The following is a 25,710-nucleotide window of genomic DNA, read 5'->3' on the forward strand; positions in this document are numbered from 1 at the left end:
TTTGAATATTTTGTTGAAATAATATTATAATTAAGATTATTTTTATTTAAAAAATATAATTAATATACTTTCTTATATGCAATGTTTATAATTTTACTTAAAATTTATGACAATATGTTATTATAAATAACTAATTTAATGAAAAAAAAGAATTTCCTAACTATAGCTATTATTGTTATAAGTGAAAAAGTATTATATAGTATTAAAATAAAACATAAAAAATTATTTTACTATAAACTTGGTTATTGTAGTGAAATATTATTATAGAGGCTACTGTTAAAGAGAGGGTTGGCTATAGTTTAATTGTTGGGTTAAAATATGCCATAAGTTCGTATACTCTTTAAAATTTTAAAATTTAGTCCTTGTACTTTTTTATACAAAACTTAAAATTACCTATAACCCCTCTCTAGTCTTTGTACTTTTATTTTTAAGAATTCAGTCTCTCTAATTTTTAAATTTTTAAATTTAGGTCCAACTGTTAGCATTATTTGTTAAATTTAGGTTCATTGCTACCAAGTGTTTTTTTTTTCAAAACGTGATACCAAAAACTTTAACAGTGATAACAATTGGACTTGAATTTTAAAATTTTTAAAATAAAAGACTAAATTATTAAAATATAAAAATATAAAAATTAAATGCCAAATTAAAATTGCAGAAAAAATTGAATATACTTCATAAAATTATAAATTGTTTAATTCATTTTTTATATAATTAGTTCAAATTTAGAATTTTAATATTATTTATTTTAATTTAATATAATTAATTTCAATTTATCAGTTTACATATTTCACTTACATTTTAATTAATTTCTCCAAACTTTTTAAATTTATTCAATCTTTAAAAATGTACACAAAATATATGCTTCTTATCAAGCCAAGCTTGAGAGCTATGTTAGGCCATTTTGACCATTTTCCTAATCAGGCCAGGCTGAGTGAGGATCAAACTAAGAAATCTGTCCAAAAAATTGGACCTATAATCTATTTGAGTTTTGAGTATTAAAATTTTTTGAAATTGAGTCGCGGTAAATTATAAATGGGGCAAAGCTAGAAACTTTTATTAATGAGTCAGAATTAAATTATAAAATTTTGGCGGTCAAAATATAATTTAATCATTAGATTAATTTATAATTTTATATTTTTTAGAGAGGTCATGCAACAATTTTACCATTTTGGACAAAGCTAAGGCCTCGGCTAGGATATTTACCTAAGCCCAAAGGTTAACATGATATTTTAAAAGATTTGTACGCCCAAAGGTTAACATGATATTTTAAAAGATTTGTACAAAAATTAGGCTCGGGAATTGGGGTTGGGTAAAATTAGACCTGTTCATGGGGTGGGTCACCCGACCCAAAAGTTAGCCCGAAAAATGAGAGGGTTTGAATAAAGTATAGGCATGAAAAGTGAGCTTGGGGCAAAAAATAAAGCCCATTTGAAAAATGGGTCAAGCATCGGGTAAGACTTTTTTGGTCTTAAACTCAACTCGGCCTGACTTGAATATGCCAAAAAAAAAGTTGGATTTTTTTACTGTTTTCTTGCTTTTTTTTAACTTTTTTATTGCTATTTTCTTGTTTTTTCCCATTGTTTTGCTATAATTTCGGTATTATATTGTTGTTATTGTTTGGATATTGTATAACCTTGTTTTATTCTTAATTTTGTTAGTATTTTAGAAGCATTTACTTGTTAAGTTGCACCTATCTTAGTGTTATTTACATATACATATTTTTAATTTATTTTCAATTTGTTGGGAAACATTTATTTTAATATTTTTAGTATTTTTAATTATATATATGTTTAAAAATTATATAAAAATAATAATATAAAAAAATTAATATGGGCAGGTCGAACTCGAGTTTTAGCATTTTTTATCCGGATCAGACTTGGGTAAAATTTTAAGCCCATTTTTCAAGTTGGGCCGAACCCAACAACCAGGCCTAAAATTTAAGTTGGCCCGCCCCATGAACACCTTTAAGTAAAACAACTCGAGCTCCAATATTCTAAACTTAACTAGACCATTTTCAAACTTTTGCTATTTGTTTATATTTTATATGCATATTATATAGTTTGTATTATATTATAAATTAAATATTTTATCGAAGCAAACATTACAATTTTACAACTATTGAAGGAAATAGGGGTGAAGCTAGAAATTTTGTTTAGGGGAGTCGAGATAATATTATAAAATTTGGGGGGTCAAAGTTAAACATTTTGCATTAAAAATGCTTAAATTAAATTATTAAAATTTCAAAAGGACTAAATTATAAATTTTCTATTTAATCAAATGTTAAAAATGACTAAATTAAATATTTTAATTTTGAAGAAGGGCTATAAAGTAATTTTTCTATTGAGCCAAGAGAGCCATGGCCTTTACCTGCCTCCTTCGGCTGCCTCTAGGAGCAAGAGGGGAAGGGCCCTTACCTGCATTAAGTTTTGTTATTAGAACAATAAATTATAAGCATATTTTATAATAGATAATAGATAAATACCCGAATAAATTTAATCCAATAACCCAAAGTTGGTTAATCAAAAAAATTAATCGAATCAAAGTCAGTTCGATTTGACTAATTTTTTTTACTTAAGTTGGTGTCGAGATAAAATTTAAAAATTTGTATTTAAAACAACTAGAAATTTAACTTCCAAATGGGTAAAAATGCAAATTTTCCAATTACTTTTGAAATACTAATAATACAAGTACTAGATTAACAATTATACCTTTTTTGCAATTACTTTTGAAAGTCACCTAATTATCACTTTAGACTATGAAAGGGTTTAATTGAAATATTCTACACTTCATTGTTTTGATACCGAAATTGCTAAGAAAATATGAGACAAACTTTTTAGGTCAAAAGTTCCACTTTTTAATCTTTTTTTTGCCATTCTTAATATATCACTAAATTAAGTCAAGCAAAGGGCAAGATACAATAAGGTCTTCTATTATACCTTTAATTAAAAAAAAATTCACATTCACCTAACTCAATTGACTTCAAAAGATTTTTATATTCCAATTGCACCCAAAAATATAATAATAAGAAATTAGGTTAGGTTTTTCAGATTCAAAACCATTTTGATTAACATAAAAATATTTTACTTTAAATAAATGAGATAATGATTTTTTTGTGTAATATTAGAGGTAGAATATGGGGTAATATGGTTTGAACTCATGTCAAGTGGGTGTATGACAAGAGTCAGGGGTGAAGCTAAAAAAGTTTTGAGGGGGGACCGAAATTAAATTGTATATTTTTACGATAGTAAAAATGTAATTTTATTATTTTAATAGTCTATATCTTTATAATTTTTAAAGGATTAAATTAATTTAAACCTACCTATACACGCCAATTTGTTTGTAGGAATTCGAACACAGCACAGCTGATTTGTCTTCCCAACTGTACGTCAAACAACTCTAACTCAACGTGCACTTTTTGAATTGAAGATGAATTAACTTTAAAGAACGAATTTGTACTATCTTATATTGAGAGATTTTTTGAGTGGGTTCGAATCTCACGATTGTTTTGTTGAAGTAATTTTTGGGCTAAAGTTAAAAAGAGCTTAATTAATCATGGAAAGAATCATGCTTGAAAATAAATGGTGGAAAGTAAAAAGAACATTGGAAGGTAATTAAACTAAAAGTTGAAAGTAAAAAGAATTGAAAATGGCAGAATGAAAAATGACGTAGGTAATGAAAAGGAAAAAAAAATGGAATTTATTAAAGCCTAAAGCCAAAGTGTGTGTAATTGACTGTAACCACTAGGTATTTATATATATATTTTTAGTGTTAAAATTTAGTTAGATTTTTCTTAAATATTATTACTAAATAATTCTAAATTTAAAAATCAAATTTAAACTAGAATTTAAATTAATTACAGAGTTGTAACAATATAAAATATCCTTCGATCTTGATCCAATCACTTTTAAATAGAAGAATAATGCACTTCAGCGCACTTCAACTCGCGTTAACAACAATACCAATACCAATTGAGTTAAGACTGAATCAACTACTCACTTTGAAAATTAACAGGTATTAAACTGCTTTATTTCTTTTAGAAAGAAACCAATTTATTGAATAACGAAATTGAAAATTTATAAAAAATCCTATTTATTATTGTGTCTAATCATATTCTCAAACAACTTTTGTTTTAGAAAATTAACTAAAATATATATATTTTTTAATGTAAATTCTTTCATTCAATATCATCAATACATTTAAATTAAATTAATCATTCCCTTCTTTCTTTTTTCAACCCAAAATCTTTTTCTTAATAGAAAATAGTTTCTTGCTTGTTTTAGTTAAATTCCTTACTTTCATACTTCATAGTAGACGACAAGACAGACCAGCTTGGTGAATCTTTATTATTATAATTACTAGAATGGTATGGCAGGGTCGAGGTTAGCCTGAAAAGTGAAAGAGTCTGTGATGTGAGCATGGTCACGTTATGTTACGATGCAGTTCGAAGATGTTGAAATTGACTCAAACACGAGGGGTTCAAGTGCAAAATAAAAATTGTCTTTCAAGATGGGTCGATCTTAAGGACTTTTAACTAAGTCTTATTTCCATTTAATAAGTTTACATTTTAATTCCACAGTTTCTATTTGCATCATATTTAGGTGTTTCATATGTCAGTTGTGTTATAAGCATGAATTTGTGTTCATATTTTATGCGCGTGTTAATTTGATACATGAGGGTGTCATTTGTTTATATGCGTATGAGTGTGGTCATGGTGTGTTAAATCTATTTATTTATGCGTATGAGTCTAGAGTTTAGGATGTGTTTGCCTTGGCTGAATTGTGGAATGATTTGTACAAGGTTTTGATGCATATTTACATGATGTAGGTGACTATTCATGTGGACCAATGAAGGACTCTTCATCTAGCCAAATTTATGCACCATGGAAGCATCTAGAACCAACCTTCAACGAAGATGCATTGTGACCATTTAAATGTTGCTCAAGTAAATGTCTTCGTACATTTCTTAATGAAGAAGAATTCATGAACAAATCAAGAGCAATGTGCCTCATAAATTTGGCCATTGAATAAGAATATACATGCATCAAAGTGGAGAATGAACTTCAAAGATTCATGCATCAAATTCATGAAACAATAAGCTCATTATGGTGTCATTAATAGAAATGCATGCCCATGCATTATACATTCGGTCAAAGGGGATGGTGTTGGAAAAAACGGGTTAGGAAAACACAACGGAAAATAAATTTAGGGAAAAACTAGAGTTTTAATTTTTTTTTTCAAAACAAGATTTTGGTTGTGATATCTAAAGTGATAAACACTTAATCAAAATTGTACATTTTCGATTCGTCTAGGATGAGCACTTCAACCGAGTAGTCTTCTCTGCTATCCTCAAGCTCACGTCTACCGAGTGTGGGCTCGTTTCGAATCAGAATTTTTTTTACAAAAATTACCAGTGGGGTAATTTTGCAATTTCTCTAAACTTTTGGGTCAAGTTGTAAATCAAAAAAAGATATCTATAAATTTTTTAAAATAGACTCTTCAAAGAATTTTCTCTTTACAACTTTCTCTTGAATTCAAGTGCTTGTAAAATAAAAACCCAAGGCTCTCTTTATATAGTGAAATGTGAAATGTGAAATTAACTTTATTTATTTATTCATCATTCAAATAAATAGAAAACGGTTATCTGTTTACTACAATATGGGCACATTTCCCGACAATCTCTCACTTGCCCTAGTGAAGTAAATGCGTCATGTTTCGCATTTCCATATCCTGTACGTATTTGTTAAAACTACTAGTAAAAGAGTCTTAGTAAACGGATCCGCAAGGTTATCTTCAAAAGCTATTTTCATCACATCTACAATTCCTTTGGTTACTGCCTCTCATATCAAGTGATGTTTCCAATCACTGTGTTTCGTCCTCTTGTGACTTCTCATTTTCTTGGTATTAGCTATTGTAGCACTGTTATCACAATATAATGTTATATCTTTTTCCATACCAGGAATGACTTCAAGATCGGTTAAGAACTTTCGAAGCCATATTGCTTCTTTCATTACCTTAGAAGCAGCCACATACTCGGCCTCCATATTATGGCTCCATGGTCTAGAACAAATATATTTCTCGACGTCGATTTCCTCGAACTTTTACAGGCTTGGAAGTCTGAGTTTGTGTATCCAATAGGAGTAGGTTCTCCCTAGAATACACAAACATATAATCACTGGTTCTTTTAAAATACCTTAATATATGCTTTACAACTTGCCAATGTCTGATACTTGGATTCACTTGATATCGACTAACCATTCCTACTGCAAAACAGATATTTGGATGTGTGCAAAGCATCGCATACATAAGGCTTCCGACTGTCGAAGCATATGAAACCTTACTCATATGCTCTCTTTCTTCTGCTGTCTTAGGACAGTCATTTAAAGAAAAATGAAAACTTGATGCAATCAACTAAACGTTTGCCTTCACATAGGTAATTGCAAAACGTTTCAGTACATTATCGATGTATGAAGCTTGAGATAGAACTATTGTTCTATTCTTTCGATCCCTGAGGATTCGATTCCAAGAATATAAAAAAGTAAAATAAAAAATTTTATTACGGGCGCACCGAGCTTGGGTTTTAGAATTTTCATCCAAGTCGAGCTTGGGCCTATCAATCGGGTCTTGAATTTTGTTACGGCCTGACCGACCCGACCCGACCCATGGATAACTCTAATTGGTACATGCTTCACATTAGGTTGATTATTTGTTTGTGTTAAACTATAAAGTAAAAATTTGAAGGTTAAAATATGTTCTAGGTTCGTATACATTTTGAATGTTCGAAATTTAGTCCTTTACATTTATATTAAAAACTTTAATGCCTCTAAATTTCAAATTAAAAAATTCAAGTCTAATTATTACTACTATTCAATTTTTTATGTAAATTATAGGAAAATTTTATGTCAATAAATTATAGGCATAATGTTAAATTTGGCTCTTAATGTTTACATCTTTTGTCAAATTGACCCTTATTCTTTTTTTAGTTGAATTTGACCCTTAACCTTTTAAAAAGAGTTGAATTGCTATTTTTTTATGAAAATATTGACTAAAATGTTAAATTTTAAACATGATAGCTCGTACCAAGACAAATATTGTCATGTCAACATGAAGCATCTGTCGACAGCCACGTAGGTTGCCACACAAACACCATTAAAAATTAATATTTTAACAAGCATTTTCCGTTAAAAAAAAAAGAATTGATTACTTTTTAAAAGGTCAGTATCCAAATTTGTCTAAAAATATAAAAGTCAATTTAACAAAAAAATTATAAATATTGAGGACTAAATTTATTATTATACCTAAAATATAATCAATTTTTTTTATTGAAACAAGAACAATTTTTTTTTCAAATGAACAATCAAAGAAATAACAAAGTGAATTTCGTGGAAAGCACTTGGAAGAATGATGATGGGTGGGTGCTTTTGGATCATCACTTTATATGAAAATGACGATTTAAACAAAATAACCAAAGACTTAAAAAAGGAAAAACAAACTATCGAAAATGTTTCCTTTTTTTCTTTTGAAAATTGACCTTTTTTTGGGAAATTTTCGTTAGGTCCTTCCCTTTTTTTTTAAATCTTATTAAGCCTCTTAACATCTGTAAATTTTTTAATTATATATTTTTTTAATTCATTAAACCTTTTCAAAATTTTAATTAAAGCTTTCAGAATTTTTTGAAAAGTTTTATTAGCCTTTCAAATTTTAATATCATTATTCGCGACTAAAGATGCATTTAGATGAGCGGTTTGTTTACCTCTGATAAAATTAAAAACAGAGATGATAGTGAAATTAATTACTGTAACTATGAAGTCAAAGATTGCACCGCATCACAGTTACTGCCCATCCAAAGACACCCTAAATAAGTTACTTCCAATAAATGCACTTTTTAATATTTTAAATTTTTTTTATATTCCACCGGTGCAAGAACGAGATTGTAACCACTTCAACTAACAACTAGTTCACTACTAAAAAAAAGTTTAATTAATTGTTCTAATATAATCGATCATTACAAACTGAATGACTAATACTTTAACTTTAATTAACTAACTAACTAACTAGAATAAATCTAATTACGAGCTAAGAATTGAATAACTAATTTAACTCTAATAGACTAACTAACCAGAATAAATCTCACTACTAACTCAACGATTAGCTTAGTTCTAATTAACTAAATCTCATTACCAGTACCAAATTAAATAACTAATTTTAACTCTAACCGGCAAAATCTCATTACAAGTACTGAATTGATCACTTAACTCTAGAGTTGGTTATGGGTAGGACTAGGTCAAGTAAAAACTTTAGGCACGTTTTTTAGGCCCGAGCTTGAAAAATGGGTCTAAAATTTTTCCGAAGCTCAGCCTAGATAAAAATGCTAAAACTTGAGCCTGACCCGGCCCGTCCGTATTAAATTTTTTGTATTATTTTTATATAAAAATAAATTTTAAAAATATAAAATATCAAAAATATTAAAATAAATGTTCCCCAACAAATGGAAAAAAATAAAAATAAAATACTTAAATAACACTGAGATAAGTGCAACTTAGCAAACAAATACTTCTAAAATAATAGCAAAATTAATAATAAAATAAGAGTTATACAATATCCAAACAATAACAACAATATAATAGCGAAATATAACAAAACAATGAAAAATAGTAAAAAAAAAAAGAAAGCAATATTTCTTTTTGCAACTTTGGGTCAAGTTTGGCAAAAATGCTTACCCCAGGTCTAGCCCATTCAAAACCGAGTCTTATTTCTTGTTTAAGCCCATTTTTCGAGTTTATATTTTCGTCCAAACCCTCCCACTTTTCAAACGAGCCTTCAGGTCGGGCCATATAGACAAGTTTACTTAACTCTAGTTACCTAAATTTCATTACAAATATTGAATTGAATAACTAACTCAACGTGATTTAACTCTAATTACCTAAATCTCATTAGAAGCACTGAATAGAATAATTAACTTAACTCTAATTGACTAACTAATTAATAAAAATAAATCTCTAGAAAAAAACAATATATTTATATAATATGAGACTCGATTTTAAAATTTCAAAATTTATAAATCATAAACTTTTCCATTATACCATTATGCCCCCCTAAAAAAAAAATTTCCCCATTCAACCAAAAGCATAAATACTATGCATTGTTTGGCATAAGCTTAGCCAATCATTTTGATGACATTAATAAGGTACACATTTCTTAGTGGGTTCCATCCTCAAGACGTTAATCATGAAACCATTAGTAGCAGTGAAACATTTTTGTGTTGTCTTTTAATTAGTAAGATGCAATTATTACTCCACTTATACTATTTTCTGTTTCAAAAAAATATTATTAGTTAAATCTGTATTTATAAGTGTATATATAATGAGTTTTTAATAAATGTATTAAAAGTCGGTTGAGTTTTAGTTCAGTTGGTATTGGTATTGACATTGTTGTCAGTGTAGAAGGACGTGGGTTTGAGTGTGCTAAAGTGTATTTATCCTCATATTTAAACTGTTGTGATGGGTTATTGATTGTTCTAAGTATTCTATCAATTAGAGGCGATCATAGGTTGAGTTGCACTAGAATTTTAGGCCTGTTCTTTTACTCAAGCCTAGCCCGAATAAAAATATTAAAATCTGAGTCCAACTCGGCTCGCCTGTATTAACCATATATATTATATTAAATTAAAAACTACCAAATGATGATAATGAATGGATTATAATTTTTAAATTAAAAAAGTTAAAGGATTGAATTTTTAACTTTTAAAATATAAGGACCAAATTCCAATTTCTATACAAGTACATAGACTAACAAAATATTTTAACCATATATATTATATTAAACATAGTTGTCAGATCATTATGGACCAAGGGTTGAACGGAAAATTAGTGGTCTAATCGATTCAAATAGTACCCTAAAATTAAAGGAGGATTGAACTAATGTAAAATCAATTGGACTGATAAAAATTAGTTAAAAAATCGTTTGAACCAGATAAAAAGGTAATTTATATTTATTTATTTGATTTTGTTATTATAATTTATACAACAAATGTTTACATTATTATTATTTATTTATTTTGAATTTTATTTATTTATTTGATTTTGTTATTATAAATTATACAACAAATATTTACATTATTATTATTTATTTATTTTTAGAATTTTCTAAAAAAATTATAATGATTAAACCAAAAAACTAGTAATTTAATTGATTCAATTACTGATTTAATTTTTACAATATTAATATTAAGAGGGGTGTGGCTAAGGGGGCTAGCCGGGGTCTCGCCTCCTAAAATAGAATAATTTTCATTTAGGCCCTTTAAAATTTTTAAAATTTTAAATTAATAAATATAAAATTACAGTATGACCCCTTAAAAATGATAAAAATTTAATTTAGTCTTTTAAAAATTATAAATATATAGACTATTAAAATGATGAAATTATATTTTTATTATTGTAAAAATTATAATTTAATTTTGATCCCTAAAAATATTTTCTCACTTCGACCCTGAATATTAAACTATTCTTTTAATATTGCATGATTGTTTTTTTTTTAGTCATCTTAGTTGTAAGTTTTTCCAACATGGAATATATTTATATATTAAATATGTTAAAGTCTAGAGTTAATTAATAGGCCAAGTGCCAGTTCAATACCATAGAGTATATATATATATATGCTAAGTATCTTCTTTTTATATATATAGTTACTTATAAATGACAAAAAAATAACAAAGGAAACTGGAAAAAACAATGCCAAACGGATCCTATAAGTATTTTGTCACTATTAAAAACTGATTGAGAATAAATAGTAAAAAATTATAAAAAAATAAAAATCAAATCAAATTGGATTTTAGTTTAATTGGTAAAGTTAAAATAGCAAAAATTATGATTTTTAGGTTCAAATCTCATTATGTGTATGTAATTTTATAAATTCCATATAAAATATATAAAAAAAACTCTTAAAACGATATTTATTTTTTTGTAAAAATAATGAGTTTTTTTTGGTAATTTCACAACTGAGTCAAAACCCAATTGATGGATGATATCAAATCAAAAAAAAAAAACACATTTGGTAACCATGTAAAATAATAGTATTGTAATGAATCTGAATTTTACAATTGGTTTTTAAATCCAAAAAGTTAAAAGATAAAAGTGAAGGGACTAAATTTTAAATATACAAAAATTACAAGGAGTTTGAACAAAATTTAACCTATTTCCTTAATAAAGTGCACACCTCACAAATTAAAGTTGGAAAAATAAATGATAAGCTACCAATATTTTGACCATAAAATTAATGTTACCTTTCCGTAATGCTATCTCACTGAAAGACCTTTTTTTCTTAATATTAAAAAAATAGGTTTAAATGCACAAATAACTGACTTGAGATGGTCCTAAAAAATATTTTTTTAATAAAATTTAGGTTTAGTTTGGAACTATTATATATATAAATATATAATTTATTATCCTTCCCGTGAGTGTGCAATACAAAATGTTGTCTCTTTTTAACTAACATTTTATTTAAAATAAGATGAGTGGAGTAATAGTGTTAATGAGTTGAGTTGGATTAGAATTTTAATTTAATATATGTATTTTTTAAAATTTTAAGTACGAATTTAAGCTTAACTAAATTTGATTCGTTTAAATAATAAATATATTTTAAGGTTATTTAATTGAAATTTGAGTTGAAAAGAATTAAATTGAGGTCAAAAAAATATTTTTTCAAGCATTACTCAAAGTTAGCGGATTAATTGGATTAGGTTAGTTAATTGAGTTAATTGGACGAACCATTTGACAGATAACGAGTTTAATAGAAATGAGATCAGGAATATTAAAATCGAGATAATTGGATTGAGTTAATCCGAGATAAAACCGAGCTAACCGAGCCAGACGGATTATTGGGATATGAACAGGTTTAGTGGAAAGTGAACCGGGTCCAAGCACGGTCTAAATAAAATGAAGGAAAGCATTGGCGTGTTTAGCGTGGATTACAAAAGCTAATTTTCGATTTGTTGGGTCAATATACTTTATTTGCTTTTTTTATTTAGATAAGATTGAGTATAATAAATAATTTTACTTATAAAAAATATTTTAGTTTTTAGGTGAAATTAGATTTAAAAAAAAATAAAAAATAATATTTAATACTTAATTTTTATCCCACGTATGTTAGTCTTAGAACTTGACAATTTTTTTAATTTTTAATTCGTGTGATGGCATGTCACTCTGAGGTTGTGCCACATCATTATCTACAAAATTATAATATTAAAGTGTCACATCGTTGTAGATGCCAGAATTAAAACATATTGTCAAGTTCAGTGACTAATATGAAAATATAAAAAGTTTAGGGGTAAAATTAGAAATTAGAAAAGTGGTGAAGGCTAAGCATTATAAAAACCCATGGCAATACTATGGAATAAGTTTATTTGAGTGTAATAAAATTATTTAAAAAGGTTTTTGAACTTGGTAATTTTTTCACTTTAATCCCCCACATCGATTTTTGAACTTTGCAACTTTTCGTAATTTTTATAATCAAGTGACACTTATGTCATGTCATCTTTTAAAAGAATTTAGGTGATGATATGGCATAATTTTAGAGTGCCACATCATTATAGGGATCAAAATTGAAAAAATTATCAAGTTTAAAGATTAATATAAACTTAAAAAAGAGTTTTGGGATTAAATTAAAAAATTGTTAAGTTTAAGGACTGAATGTAGAAAAGTTGTGAAGGGTATAGGCATTATAAAAACCCCTTAATGTATGCAAATGAACTCACAAACATAAACTCCTAAGATTCCAAAGGTAAAAACTATGGAGCATTTCTATATCACCCTTTTGTTACTCTTTGTCTCCTTCGTAACTCTCTCCCTCTTCGTCCTTTTTTATAAACACCGCTCCAATTACTCCGCCGATAACCTCCCTCCCGGCCGGCCAGGTTTACCCTTCGTTGGCGAGACCCTCGAGTTTCTCTCCACTGGATGGAAAGGCCACCCGGAAAAGTTCATATTCGATCGCATGGCCAAATACTCTTCCCAAGTCTTCAAAACCAACATCCTCGGTGAACCAGCAGCCGTCTTCTGCGGTGTCGCCTGCAACAAGTTCTTGTTTTCGAACGAGAACAAGCTTGTTACCGCATGGTGGCCGAGTTCCGTTGACAAAATCTTCCCTTCTTCATTACAAACATCATCAAAAGAAGAATCAAAGAAAATGAGGAAGCTATTGCCTCAGTTCTTAAAACCAGAGGCTTTACAAAGGTATATCGGAATAATGGACGCCATTGCCAATGAACACTTTGCTTCTCAATGGGAAAATAAAGAACAAGTCCTTGTTTTTCCATTGGCTAAAAGATATACTTTCTGGTTAGCTTGTCGGTTGTTTTTAAGTATTGAAGATCCTCACCATGTTTCAAAGTTTGAAGAACCGTTTCATTTATTGGCTTCGGGTATTATTTCACTCCCCATTGATCTTCCCCGAACGCCATTTAATCGAGCCATTAAAGCTTCGAACTTCATTCGGAAAGAGCTTTTAAAGGTTATCAAGCAACGAAAAGTTGATTTATCGGAAGGGAAAGCGTCGCCGACTCAAGATATATTGTCGCATATGTTGTTGACGAGTGATGAAAATGGACAGTTCATGACGGAAGTGGATATCGCCGATAAGATTCTTGGGTTGTTGATAGGTGGCCATGATACTGCCAGTGCCGCCTGCACTTTCATCGTCAAATATCTTGCTGAGCTTCCTCACATCTACGAGCTCGTTTACAAAGGTAATATTCTTTTTCCTTTAAAACGTGATACATGCTCCACCAATTCCTTCACTGGTGAGTACAGTTTTAATTAAATAATTTATTATATTTGCTAAAAACTCGATTTTCTTCGTCCAAACTAAAATACTAATCAATTTTCAATTCAATCTATACACGTTAATGGGTCAGGCTACTCGTTTAATATGAATGTTAAAATAGGTTCGGATAAAAAAAATTGAGTCCATTTAGAAAATAGGTTGAGTGCGGGCTTGAATATTCAAGGCCCAAGTTTGATTCGTTTTAAGTTTATAATACTTTATATTACGTTATTTTTATATATTATCTAATTTAGAACACATTAGAAAAATAAACCTATATTAAATATATAATACTACTCTAATGTAAACATTAAAATAATTTTAAGATCAATGACTATATAAAAAATTTTCATAAATAAAAAAAATTAAATTATTAAATATTAAAATAAAATAATATAAATATATTTTAAAAAATATGAGCGGAGTTAAAATAGAAAATACAATAATAATAAAGGAAATAAGCCACTTTTAAATATTTATTATTAATAAAATTAAAAATAATTAAAAAAAGGTTTATCTTAAAAGTCTTAAAATTTAATCAAGTATCTCAAAAACAAAATATATTTATTTTATTATTATACAATTATAATAAAATATATTATAATTAGACTCGAAGTTCGATCCGAAACGTCCCTTTTATATATATATATTTCTAAAGACTTTTAAGTAGGAGAGAAAACTCTAGACACACCACTAGATTATCTTCTTCTTCTCTATTTTTTCATCATCTCCCTCCTCTACTTTCGTTGATACCGTCTATCAAGAATTATAAAAATAAAAATAATTGAAATTTACATTGATTTTTAATATGAATAATATAGAAAAAGAGTCTATATATAAGTCAAGGTGCCTAATTGGTTGGTAACGTGAAGAAATTAGAGTGAAATAAATAAATAAATAAAAACCATGCAAGTTTTGAAAATAAATTAGATGTTTTTAACTATTTTTACGTAAACCCATCAATCTCTTTTCAAGAGATACTTTTTTGTTTTTTTTTTAATTAAAGTGAATAATTTTTATTATTACTTATATTAAATAATCTAAATCTTAATTATCACGAAATGTTTTATTTCAAGAACTTAACTCATCATTTCACCAACCCCTTTGAATTGAATAATACCCACTCACTTACTCAACTATATATATAATATTTATAATCGAGTTGATATGAACAATTTTATTATAGATTTTGATTATATTTGTTTTTTATACAATATTTAGAACTACCCATAACCTCTCCCAAACCTTTAAATAGGAGGATAATGCATCTTAGCATACTCGAACCTACATCCTCCTGTACTGACAACAATTTCAATGCCAATCGAGTTAAACTTAATAAATTTATTTTAACAAAATAAGTTTTGAATTATGTTTTTTTAACATTATTTGATAAAATTTCAAAAAGAAAATTATAAATATTTTTTGAAAAAATAGAATTTCGAGAACTTTTAAATTATTTTTATAACATAAAAAATTAAAATTAATTATATATTAAATAAAAAATAGATTTTGGTTCAGTTTTGAAACATGCATATCATAAATCATCCAAACAACTCGATTTTAGTTGGTTTTCGAATTTTCAAATATTCTTATTCAGCCATAATCATAAGTCAATCGAATATGTTAAAAATAATTAAAAACATATTTATTTATAGAATAATAAATAAAATTACAAGAATGTTTTACCTTTTATATTTTTATATAAAAATTATGAAAAAATAATTTAAACTTATAATAAATCTAAAATATTACACAAGTACGATGAAACTCAAACCTGAAAAATCTTGAAAATTTTAATTTTTTTTCATTTCAATAAAAACTTCATTTATTTTTATATTAATTTTTTTATAATTCTTTTCACTTATATCACAAATCTAATTATAGTTGTTGATTAAGTGCAAAATTAGGACAACTTTTTATTTATAATTTCCAAGTAAATATAAATGTCATTTTCAATAATATAATATAATATAATGATTCCTTCGCATGTTATTCCCTTCTTTTTTACCTGCCGGTGATTGTTTTACACATTTATTTGTGTATGCATGTGTGGTATATTCATTGAGCCGGCAAGAACAGTTTACATAGTTAGAAATAGAACTGTCAACACCCGGATTTCTTTAAAGTCAACTGCATGATTTTGGTGTCGGATCGAATGAATAATTGGTTAGAGTATCGATCTAAAAAATGTTTTAGATTAATTGAGTAGCGAATCGGTATGGATCGATTGAACAGGGCTAAAACATTAGTTGAATCTAGATGCTTTATTTAATAATTATTCGGATCGGTTGAATTGGTGGTTGAACTAGTTCGATCATTAGTCCCGTTATGAAAACCTTAGATTTCCATAAAAGGTTAATTCAAATATATTTAAGGTAATTTTAGCAATGCTTTTAAGAAATACTTTTGGGACAAAAAAAGTTTTTCAGAGAAAAATACATTTTAAACACCAAAAATTGGCCAAATACAGAAGCAGGAAATTTGAGCTTTTGTCAAAAACGCTTTTTGCCTCTAAGAAGTATTGCTAAACTAGTCTTTAAATCTAAATCTAAAATGATTGAAACTCCGGATGATCTTGAAAATTTTAAAGGATTTGAGCCCAAAATGCCCTAAAAAGTTTGAAACCTAAACTGACCTGATCAAGATTAATCCGACCTGAAACCAATATCTGCCTTATTGATAGGTTTAGTTAAAAAGTTTGAAACCTAAATAAACCCTTAAAATTTAAACTAATTACGAGTAGATTAATCAAATTGGCAATGATTTGAATCCGATTAATTTATGCAATCTTATTTAAGAGATAATTTTCAGATTCCAATACCTATAATCTCATTGATTTTTTTTTCTAATTTTATTTTTTTGTTGATTTACAGAACAAATGGAAATAGCAAAATCAAAATCCCCAGGTGAATCATTGAGTTGGGATGACGTTCAAAAGATGAAATATTCATGGAATGTTGCTTGTGAAGTGCTAAGACTTGCCCCACCACTACAAGGTGCTTTTAGGGAAGCCATTAATGACTTCATTTTCAATGGTTTCTATATTCCAAAGGGTTGGAAAGTAAGTCACTTAGTTCATTCATTGGGCCAATTCTAAAAACACTCACTAAATTATTAATAAAATTACGTTTTGGTTACTCAATTTCAAATAGTTCAGTGATCATTTTATTACTTTTTGAAGATAAGTGACCAAAATATAAATTTACTAATAATTTGATAACTTTAGGTATAATTTACCCAAAACATAAAATATATTTGCCTTTTTAACTTTTCATGGTTAATTGTGTAGTTATATTGGAGCGCAAACTCAACCCATAGAAACCCTGAATATTTTTCAGAACCGTTAAAATTCGATCCGACAAGGTTTGAAGGAAAAGGGCCAGCGCCCTACACGTTCGTTCCGTTCGGGGGTGGTCCTCGAATGTGCCCGGGCAAAGAATATGCTCGATTGGAAATACTTGTTTTCATGCATAATATTGTGAAAAGGTTTAAGTGGAAGAAATTAGTGGCTGATGAGAAGATAATTGTTGATCCCATGCCTATGCCAGCAAAGGGTCTTCCAGTTCTCCTTTATCCGTACAAATCTTAAATTATTTTTCAACTTCCATAATTATATATGTACCAATGCAAATGAAGCAATCTTCTTTGCTCTTTTTTTTTTTTTTAGTTTTTATTTTCGAATTTTTGTGGTTGTAATGTTTATGAATCAATATATTTTATGTTTTTTTATTATAAAAAATTAAATTTATTTCTCTTGTTTAGAATTAGATAATGATATTATATTGAGAAAGCATCAAGTAAGCATCAAGTGTGTGGCCTAATCTTATTCATGAGTTGGGCTACTCGTCCAGATTAGAAGGTCTATTCGAAATTTGAAAAGATTTGGTTTAGGCCCAAAAAATGAGTTTGGGCAAAAAAAATAAGCCTGTTTAAAATATGGGTTGGGTCGGGCTTGAACATTCAAGGCCGGACCCATTTTAGGTTTATAATACTTTATATTATGTTATTTTTATATATTATCTAATTTAGAACACATAAAAAATTAAAACTATACTAAATATATAATATTACTCTAATGTAAATATTAAAATAATGTTAAGATGACTTCATAAAAAATGAATAAAATTATTAAATATTAAAATGGGCTTGGGTTAGTCTTTTGCAAATATAAGTGGGTTTGAGTAAAATTTTAAGCCCAAATTTCGGGTCGAGATGGGCTTGGACAAGTATAAAATATGTTAATATCATGCTTACGCCTGACTCAAACCCGACACATAGCACCTCTAGTGTGGACTAATTATTTTAAAAATATTATTTAAATTTTTTAAAAGAAATTTTATTTTATTGAATGAGTTGGATGCGAATATCTAATTCAATAACTAATGAATACGTAGATTAACTATTTTCAATACATTTTAAAATAAATAAAATGTTAAATTCTTGTGATTGACTTGATGATAAGGGGCTGTTCACCCATAGAACCTACTCGGATTCAAATTTTTGGGGAAAAAAGGTGGAGCCTTTATTTCTTCATTGTACAAGCCCAATTTGCGAGCCCAATTAATCCCAAAATACCCCAAGCTCCAAACAAATTAAAGCCAACCCATTAAACTCACTAAACCCACTAAACCTATTACAGCACAAATAACCCCAAACTGACCCAACTAGTAAATTTAAGGTTTTAAAATCTGAAACCCTAAATTACCTAACCCCAACCGACGCCTGCAGCACCACCCTTGTCACATCCACCGCCCATTTTCCTGCAAGAAATATAGAACAACTTATTAAGAAGCAAGTTGTAAGGGAAATTGCCTATAAAAGACCACTCCCAAAATCATTGTATTTTCGGCACTGGAGAGAAATAAAAAAAGCATTTGATTTTAAAACGCAAACAAAAATCAGTGAGTCAAAACAACAAAATAGCCAATCAAGAGAAAAACACTAAATTCGAAAACAAATACCAAGAATCAGACATCTAGAAAAAAAAGGGCTCAGGTAAATTGCCCTTTTGGCCCTCTACAGTCGCACGCGCATTCAAATGGGTCCCTTTTGTTATATTTCTCTTTAAAATCGGCCCCAAAACTTCATACTTGTTTCGAATTTAGTCCCTTTTTAGATTTAATGTGATTTCTATATTATTTTTTACCATTTTTTTATTTTAAATATTATTTATTATTCTATCTACTACTTTCGTATTATTATTATCAGCATATTTTACTATTATTTAGACATTTTTAGTTTTAATTAATACTTACATATATTTTATATATATTCATATAGTTGTTTTTTTTATTAATAGTCCTAATATATATTTTATATATACACATTTAAATACTACATCATACTCCATATTATGCATATACATATTAACATTACACCATGTATATATTTTTATAAATATTATATATATTTAATATATTATATATCTTGTGTACATACTTTTAGTATTATCATGTATTCATTTTAATAAATATGTATATATCTATGTAATATCATTAATATTTATTATTATTATTTAAAAAAAACATTATTATTATTTTTTAGCATGTATATACTATGTAAATATTTCAAATATAGCATTTTTATTATGTATATATATTTTTTGATACGGATACATTTTTTATATTACGTGTATACATCTTTTAATATTGTATTTTTATTGTTATGCATATACCTTAATACTATATCATTTATATATTTTTATTTCTCATATTATCTTACGTTTATATTTTTTTAATAACTATATCATGTATATACTACTACTATATATCTATTTATGTAGTATTATTAATAGTTGTTTTTAATATTATGATTATTTCTAATACGTATATATTATGTATTTACCTCTAATACTATATGTTGTATATTTCTAATACTATTATGCTATTACCATTACTATTATTATTATTATTATTATCATAATCATTATTATAATTATTTATCGTTATTATAAATATATTGTTTTTTATTCTTATTAATATATTCTTCTTATTATTATTTTCCACCTTATTATTATTACTAGTATTATCATCTTGTTATTAGGTTAATTAATTTTATATAGGTATTATTATGTTATTATACATATTCTCTCTGTATTTACTTATATTATTACTTATATTATCATCACTATTATCATTATGATTTATTACTTTATTATTATCATTATTATTACTATTATATTATTATTATATTTTTACCCATTATTCTTTAAATACACTTATTTTATTTTTTATTCTTCACTCACATTATATGTTATTTACTTATTTATATATACACATACATATATACACTTTCATACATCATTCCAAAATTATTACTTGTATTATTACATTTAATATTATTATTATCATTACTATACTATCATTCTTTAGTTTTACATAATTATTGTTTATTTATTACTAGTTCTTTTTAATTTCGAATATTTCCTAGCTTATTCGTTATTTTCTTTTTATTCGTCTTATTCATTTATTTTTGCTCTTATCATTATTATTGTTCACATTCGTGTTTATGTTTATTCTGTTATACCTATCAATACCAAAATTTGTATTTGCTTATGCATTCTTTATTATCCCATTTTATTACAACTTATGTTATACTAACTTTTACCCAACCCAAAATAATTCTTTCATAAAAAGTAATATTCCGTATTTGGTAATTCGAAACAATCGTGCCTTAACTTATTGGGTTTCGATTTTTCTCATCTAACCTAAATAACGGAATATTCTTTTAAATCACAATACGAGTTTGAAATAAATACTTACTCTCGGAGATACGAGGTGTTGTGCCCTAACTCACTGGGTATGACATTTTGTTACCTCGGGATAAGATTTTTGTTAACAAAGGCAATATTCGGCATTTGGAAATTCGAGATATCTTGCCCTAACTTACTGGGTTTTGATTTTCCTCGTTTATACTAAATAGTCGAATACCCTTTTAAAAAGGGGTCAAAATACGTGAATTTCAAATATAGGCAAGCTCATTCTCAAAGTTCAACATGTCGTGTCCTAACTCACTGGACGTGACGCTTTATTACTTCGAAATGAGAGAGTCCTTAACCTTCGTTTTAACTTATTCGATCATTTTTAGCATTAATTCAAAGAGGGATCGTATTTTAAATTCTGTCAAGTTTTCAAATCTTCGACACTAAGACACTAATTAATCAACTAGGTACCAATTTTGGGCGTATCGAGGGTGCTAATCCTTCCTCGTGCGTAACCGACTCCCGAACCTGTTTTCTTGATTTGCGTGGACCAAAATCGTTGTTTAAATAAATCAAACCATTTATTAAAAACAACCACTTTTATTAGGTGACCCGATCACACCTCATCAAAAAAAGATTGGTGGCGACTCCAGTTTTTCGTTTTCATTTTCAAAATCCAAGTCGATTCCCGTTTTTCAAAAAAATGGTTACGACATTCATTTTTCTCATCCACCATTTCTATTATATATTATGTATTATATATGTTAGTGAAGATGGTACCACTTTAATAGTGTAGAAATTCATTTGGAATACAAATCAAAATAATTAAAACAATATTTAAAACAAATTTATTATTGCATTGGAATTAGACCTGATCATGATACGAGTCATTCGGCTCGGTTTGAAGACTCATTTGAAAAATGGGAGGGTTTGAGTAAAAATATAGGTCTAAAAAATAGGTTTGGGAAAAAAATATAAGGCCCATTTAGAAAACAAACCGTCTCTCGGGTAAGCTTTCTTTTGGTTCGGGCCCAACCCAAATTTGCAAAAAAAAAAAAATGGTTTTTTTCACCTTTTTGCTCTCATTTCACTATTATATTGTTACTATTTTGTTATTGTTTCGATATTGTATGACTCTTGTTTTATTGATAATTTTGCTACTATTTTAAATGCATTTGCTTGTTAAGTTGCATCTATCTTACTATTATTTAAGTATAAATATTATTTTTAATTTGTTGGTGTAGCGACGTGAAAATTTCGCTTTGGTCGCTAAGGTGGTTATTTGAAAATTTGAAAATGGAATTTCAGTTTTATAGAGAAATGGAGTCGCCACCGACCTTTTTTCTAGGTGTGATCGGACACCTAATAAATCATCTTTTTTAGAAAAAAAATTTTATTCTTGAACAAAAATGAATTTCGAATTTGGGTCTACGCGAAAATCCAGAAAAAAATAGGGTTCGGGAGTCGGTTACGCACGAGGAAGGTATTAGCACTCTCGTGACGCCCAAAATTGGTATCTTGTTAAACACGCGTTGTCTTAATTCTAAAAAATATGAGTTTAATTTAATATTTAATCGTGATCCGATTGAAATACGAGAATTTAAAATTTTTGATTTTTTAGAAGGACGTCTCGTTTTTAACACGAGCCAATGATATCCACCCAACATAGCAATGAAATCAGCGACTTAGTGTTGAAATCTGTGCGTTGCCTTACTTATTTTTAAAATTGATTAAAAACATAAAAAATATCATTTGCGATAGGAAATTGTAAACAATGCAAGCGATGATACAATTAATGAAAAACATTAAAATATAATATTAGCATAAAAATAACAATAATATTCACAATAAAAAAATAATAAAAAATAATATTCTAATAAAATAATAAAAGAAATAGTATTTATAGTAATGGTAAAAATACTAATATGCACATGAAAAATACACACGTATATATGTATGTTAATGATGATGATAATGATAATAAAAATAACAAATATTATGTAATATGTATAAACAAATTTATAATTTAAGTAAAAATGATAAAATAATAATGGAATAAATATAGATAAGTATTATATGAAACAAAACAATGATACAGGATAATAGAAAATTTTCAAAGTTTGAAATTACATAAAAGTGTAAGCGAATAAACAATGAAATAATAAAATAGAATTAATGTATCATATAAAAAAACGTAAATATATAAAAGAAAAGCTATAATAATAATAGTAATTATAATAAAAGTAATAATAATAAATATAATAATAGTAATATTAGTGATAAAGAATAATAGATATAAAAATAAACATAAAAACCATGACAATAAAGAATAATAGTAATAATAATGAAAATAAAAGTAATATTAATAATACATTATATTACGATAGTAAAGTAATAACAATAGTGATAATGGTAATAACAATTAATAAGTTAAATTAATTAGTAATAAAGTAATAAATAAATAAACATAAAAAGGAAAGTGTATAATATAATAATATTAAAATAAGGTAATTAAAATACTACTATATAAATTCATATATATATATATGCATATATAATAAAAATATATACTAATAATAATAATAGTAATAGTAATAATATTAAAATACAAAAAAGTAAATATAACATGATAATAATATTAAAATAAAATAATTAAAAAACAATACTATATATAAATATATATATACATATATAATAAAACCTACACTAATATTATTAATAATAATACTAGAAATAATATCAAAATACAAAAAAAAGTAAATATAACATAATAATAATATTAAAATAAAATAATTAAAAATAATACTATATAAATATATATATACATATATAATAAAAACATTCACTAATATTAATAATAATAATGATAATAGGAAATAATAATAACAATATATACTAATAACAGTAATAATATGAAAAATAAGAAATAACAATAGTATAAAATAATAATATATACATGAAAAAAATAATAATATAAATAATTGAAAAAATAATAAAATTAAATAATTTAACAATAAAATAGCTAAACAATAAAAAAAGAGATTAAATTGAATTTGAAACAGAAAGTTTGGGGCGAATTCGAAACAAATAATCACGAAATGGGCCATATTGAAAGAGTGAATAACAAAGAAGGACTAAAGGGGAAATATCCCCGCCCTCCCAAAATGCATCACTTCACGTGGGACGAAATTGAAATAGAAATAAAATTATAGGGTAAATTTAGAAATAACGAAAGACTTAATTACAAAACTAAAAAAGAGTGGAAGGACCTACAGCGCAATTAACCCCAAAAACAAAAATACGTGGATCCTTTTAGTGGGTCGGGTCGCCTGCGCGGGTTGAAGGCCAAACGACGCCATTTTGGGGTTTAAAGACCCAGGCCAAAACGACGACGTTTTGGTCCTCTATTTAAACAAATTTCCTAAAAAAAAAATTTCATTTCAGCATTTGTTTTTTTTTTTTTTAAATTTTCCTTCTAGTTTTCTCTCTGTAGACGCCTCAGGCCGATCGGAGCTCCGGCGAAACTACCGTCGTGACCACCGCCGTCGCCGGCCACCACCTAAAGGTTTTTTTTTGTATTTTTTTTATATTTTTTTTAATATTCGTATATATAAATGGTAAAAGAAAATAAATAGATCTTTATATGTATATATAGTTACGAAAAGTAAATAAATAAAGATGAAAATAGATCGAAAATAACACCTTATCCTGAATCTAACTCCTCTGTTTTAGTATTTCTTGCTATGATCGAATGCTTCTATTGGTGTTTGAGTCTCTTTTTGTTCTATTTTACTGTATTAAAAAATGTCCAAAGAGCCAAAATACAAAATATGGCAAGGCTTATATAGCCATTTATAAAGTATTTTTTATTGTTTATGTCTTTTCTTCATTTGCGTGTGCAAGTTGGACAATGACAAAGACGGTGGCGTGCTGCAGGCGTGGCCAGTGGAGTTGGTGGTGGCAGAGGCTAGGAGCGGCGGCTAGGGGGCTAGGGTTTTCTGATTTTGTTTTGTTTTTTGTTTTAGGTATTGGGCTGGCTTAGTGGGCTTAGGGTTTTTAGTTATTTGGGTATTTAGTTTGAGTTAGGGTAGGTTAGTTGGCTAATGGGTTTCATTTTGTTTTATTTTGGATTTGGGCTGCACTGTTTTGGGTTTAGTGGGTTTCGCCCGGGTCAAAATAGGCTTGTACAGTTGGGAAACATTTATTTTAATATTCTTAGTTATTTAATATACGTATTATATTTTTTAAATTTATTTTTATATATAAAACTAATATCAAAAAATAATATGGGCAGACTGGGTCGGACTTGAGTTTTAACTTTTTTACTCGGGTTGGACTTAGACAAAATTTTAGATCTATTTTTCACGTCAGGATATCAAACGAGCCTAAAATTTTGTTACGACCCAACCCATGATCATCTCTAATTGGAATGAGTGTGACCTTATTTCGATATTTAATAATTAAAACAACATTTAAAACAAACTGAGTAACCTTATTTTAGGTTTACAAAAGAAGATTAACAGTGATTCATTGATGATTAGAAAATGAACCATCGATTGAAGAACCCTAATTTTAGACGTTGGGATTTAGAGAGTTTTTCATGCGGATTGAGAGTATTTTGGGGAACATTTTTACTGTTGAAAAATGGTAAAATTTGGGGTAAGTCCTTTTCTGATGCAAAATTACGACCTCACTACTTACTATTTTTTTTAAATTACAAATTAAATCATTAAACAAATGGCCTAATTGTTTTCAAAGTCATTTATTTACCCCGACGTTCTTAAATATACTCATTTAATGGAAAAAAAAACTATTATCACTAAAACTCTTTAATTATTATAATCTCCTTTTTTTGTTTAATTTTTTAAATATATCTAAATTAATATATTTAAATACATTTCAATTATTTCATTAAAATATTTTAAATAAAATATATAATATAAAAAAATTAAGGGAAAATTTTCAAGGTAGTTGCTAGACTCTACAAGTAGGGTAAGGAGATTGACAAGTATCCTATAAGGATATAGTAAAATATTAAAAAAAATCGATATTTAAAAAAAGAGACATATATCAATTTTTTAGGATTCATTGTGGAATAAAAAAAAAGTATATTACTAGTCGATTAAGTCTTAACTCGATTGACATGAGTATTGTTGGCAAATTTAGGATGACGTAGGTTTGAGGACGCTAAAGCGT

At 27.2% G+C, this 25,710-nt stretch overlaps 1 protein-coding gene across 1 annotated transcript; it reads left to right on the top strand.

Moving 5' to 3' along the window:
* Nucleotides 1-12,745: 12,745 nt before the first annotated feature.
* Nucleotides 12,746-17,589, top strand: LOC121204862 (beta-amyrin 28-monooxygenase). The gene is made up of 3 exons (XM_041075561.1): nt 12,746-13,737; nt 16,688-16,875; nt 17,104-17,589. Exons 1-3 carry the CDS (start codon nt 12,783-12,785, stop codon nt 17,401-17,403), a joined length of 1,443 nt encoding a protein of 480 aa, XP_040931495.1. The 5' UTR covers nt 12,746-12,782; the 3' UTR covers nt 17,404-17,589.
* The last annotated feature ends 8,121 nt before the right edge of the window (nt 17,590-25,710 follow it).

The sequence above is a fragment of the Gossypium hirsutum genome, chromosome A08 (assembly GCF_007990345.1).
Source record: "Gossypium hirsutum isolate 1008001.06 chromosome A08, Gossypium_hirsutum_v2.1, whole genome shotgun sequence".
In the NCBI taxonomy this organism is placed as follows: Eukaryota; Viridiplantae; Streptophyta; class Magnoliopsida; order Malvales; family Malvaceae; genus Gossypium; species Gossypium hirsutum.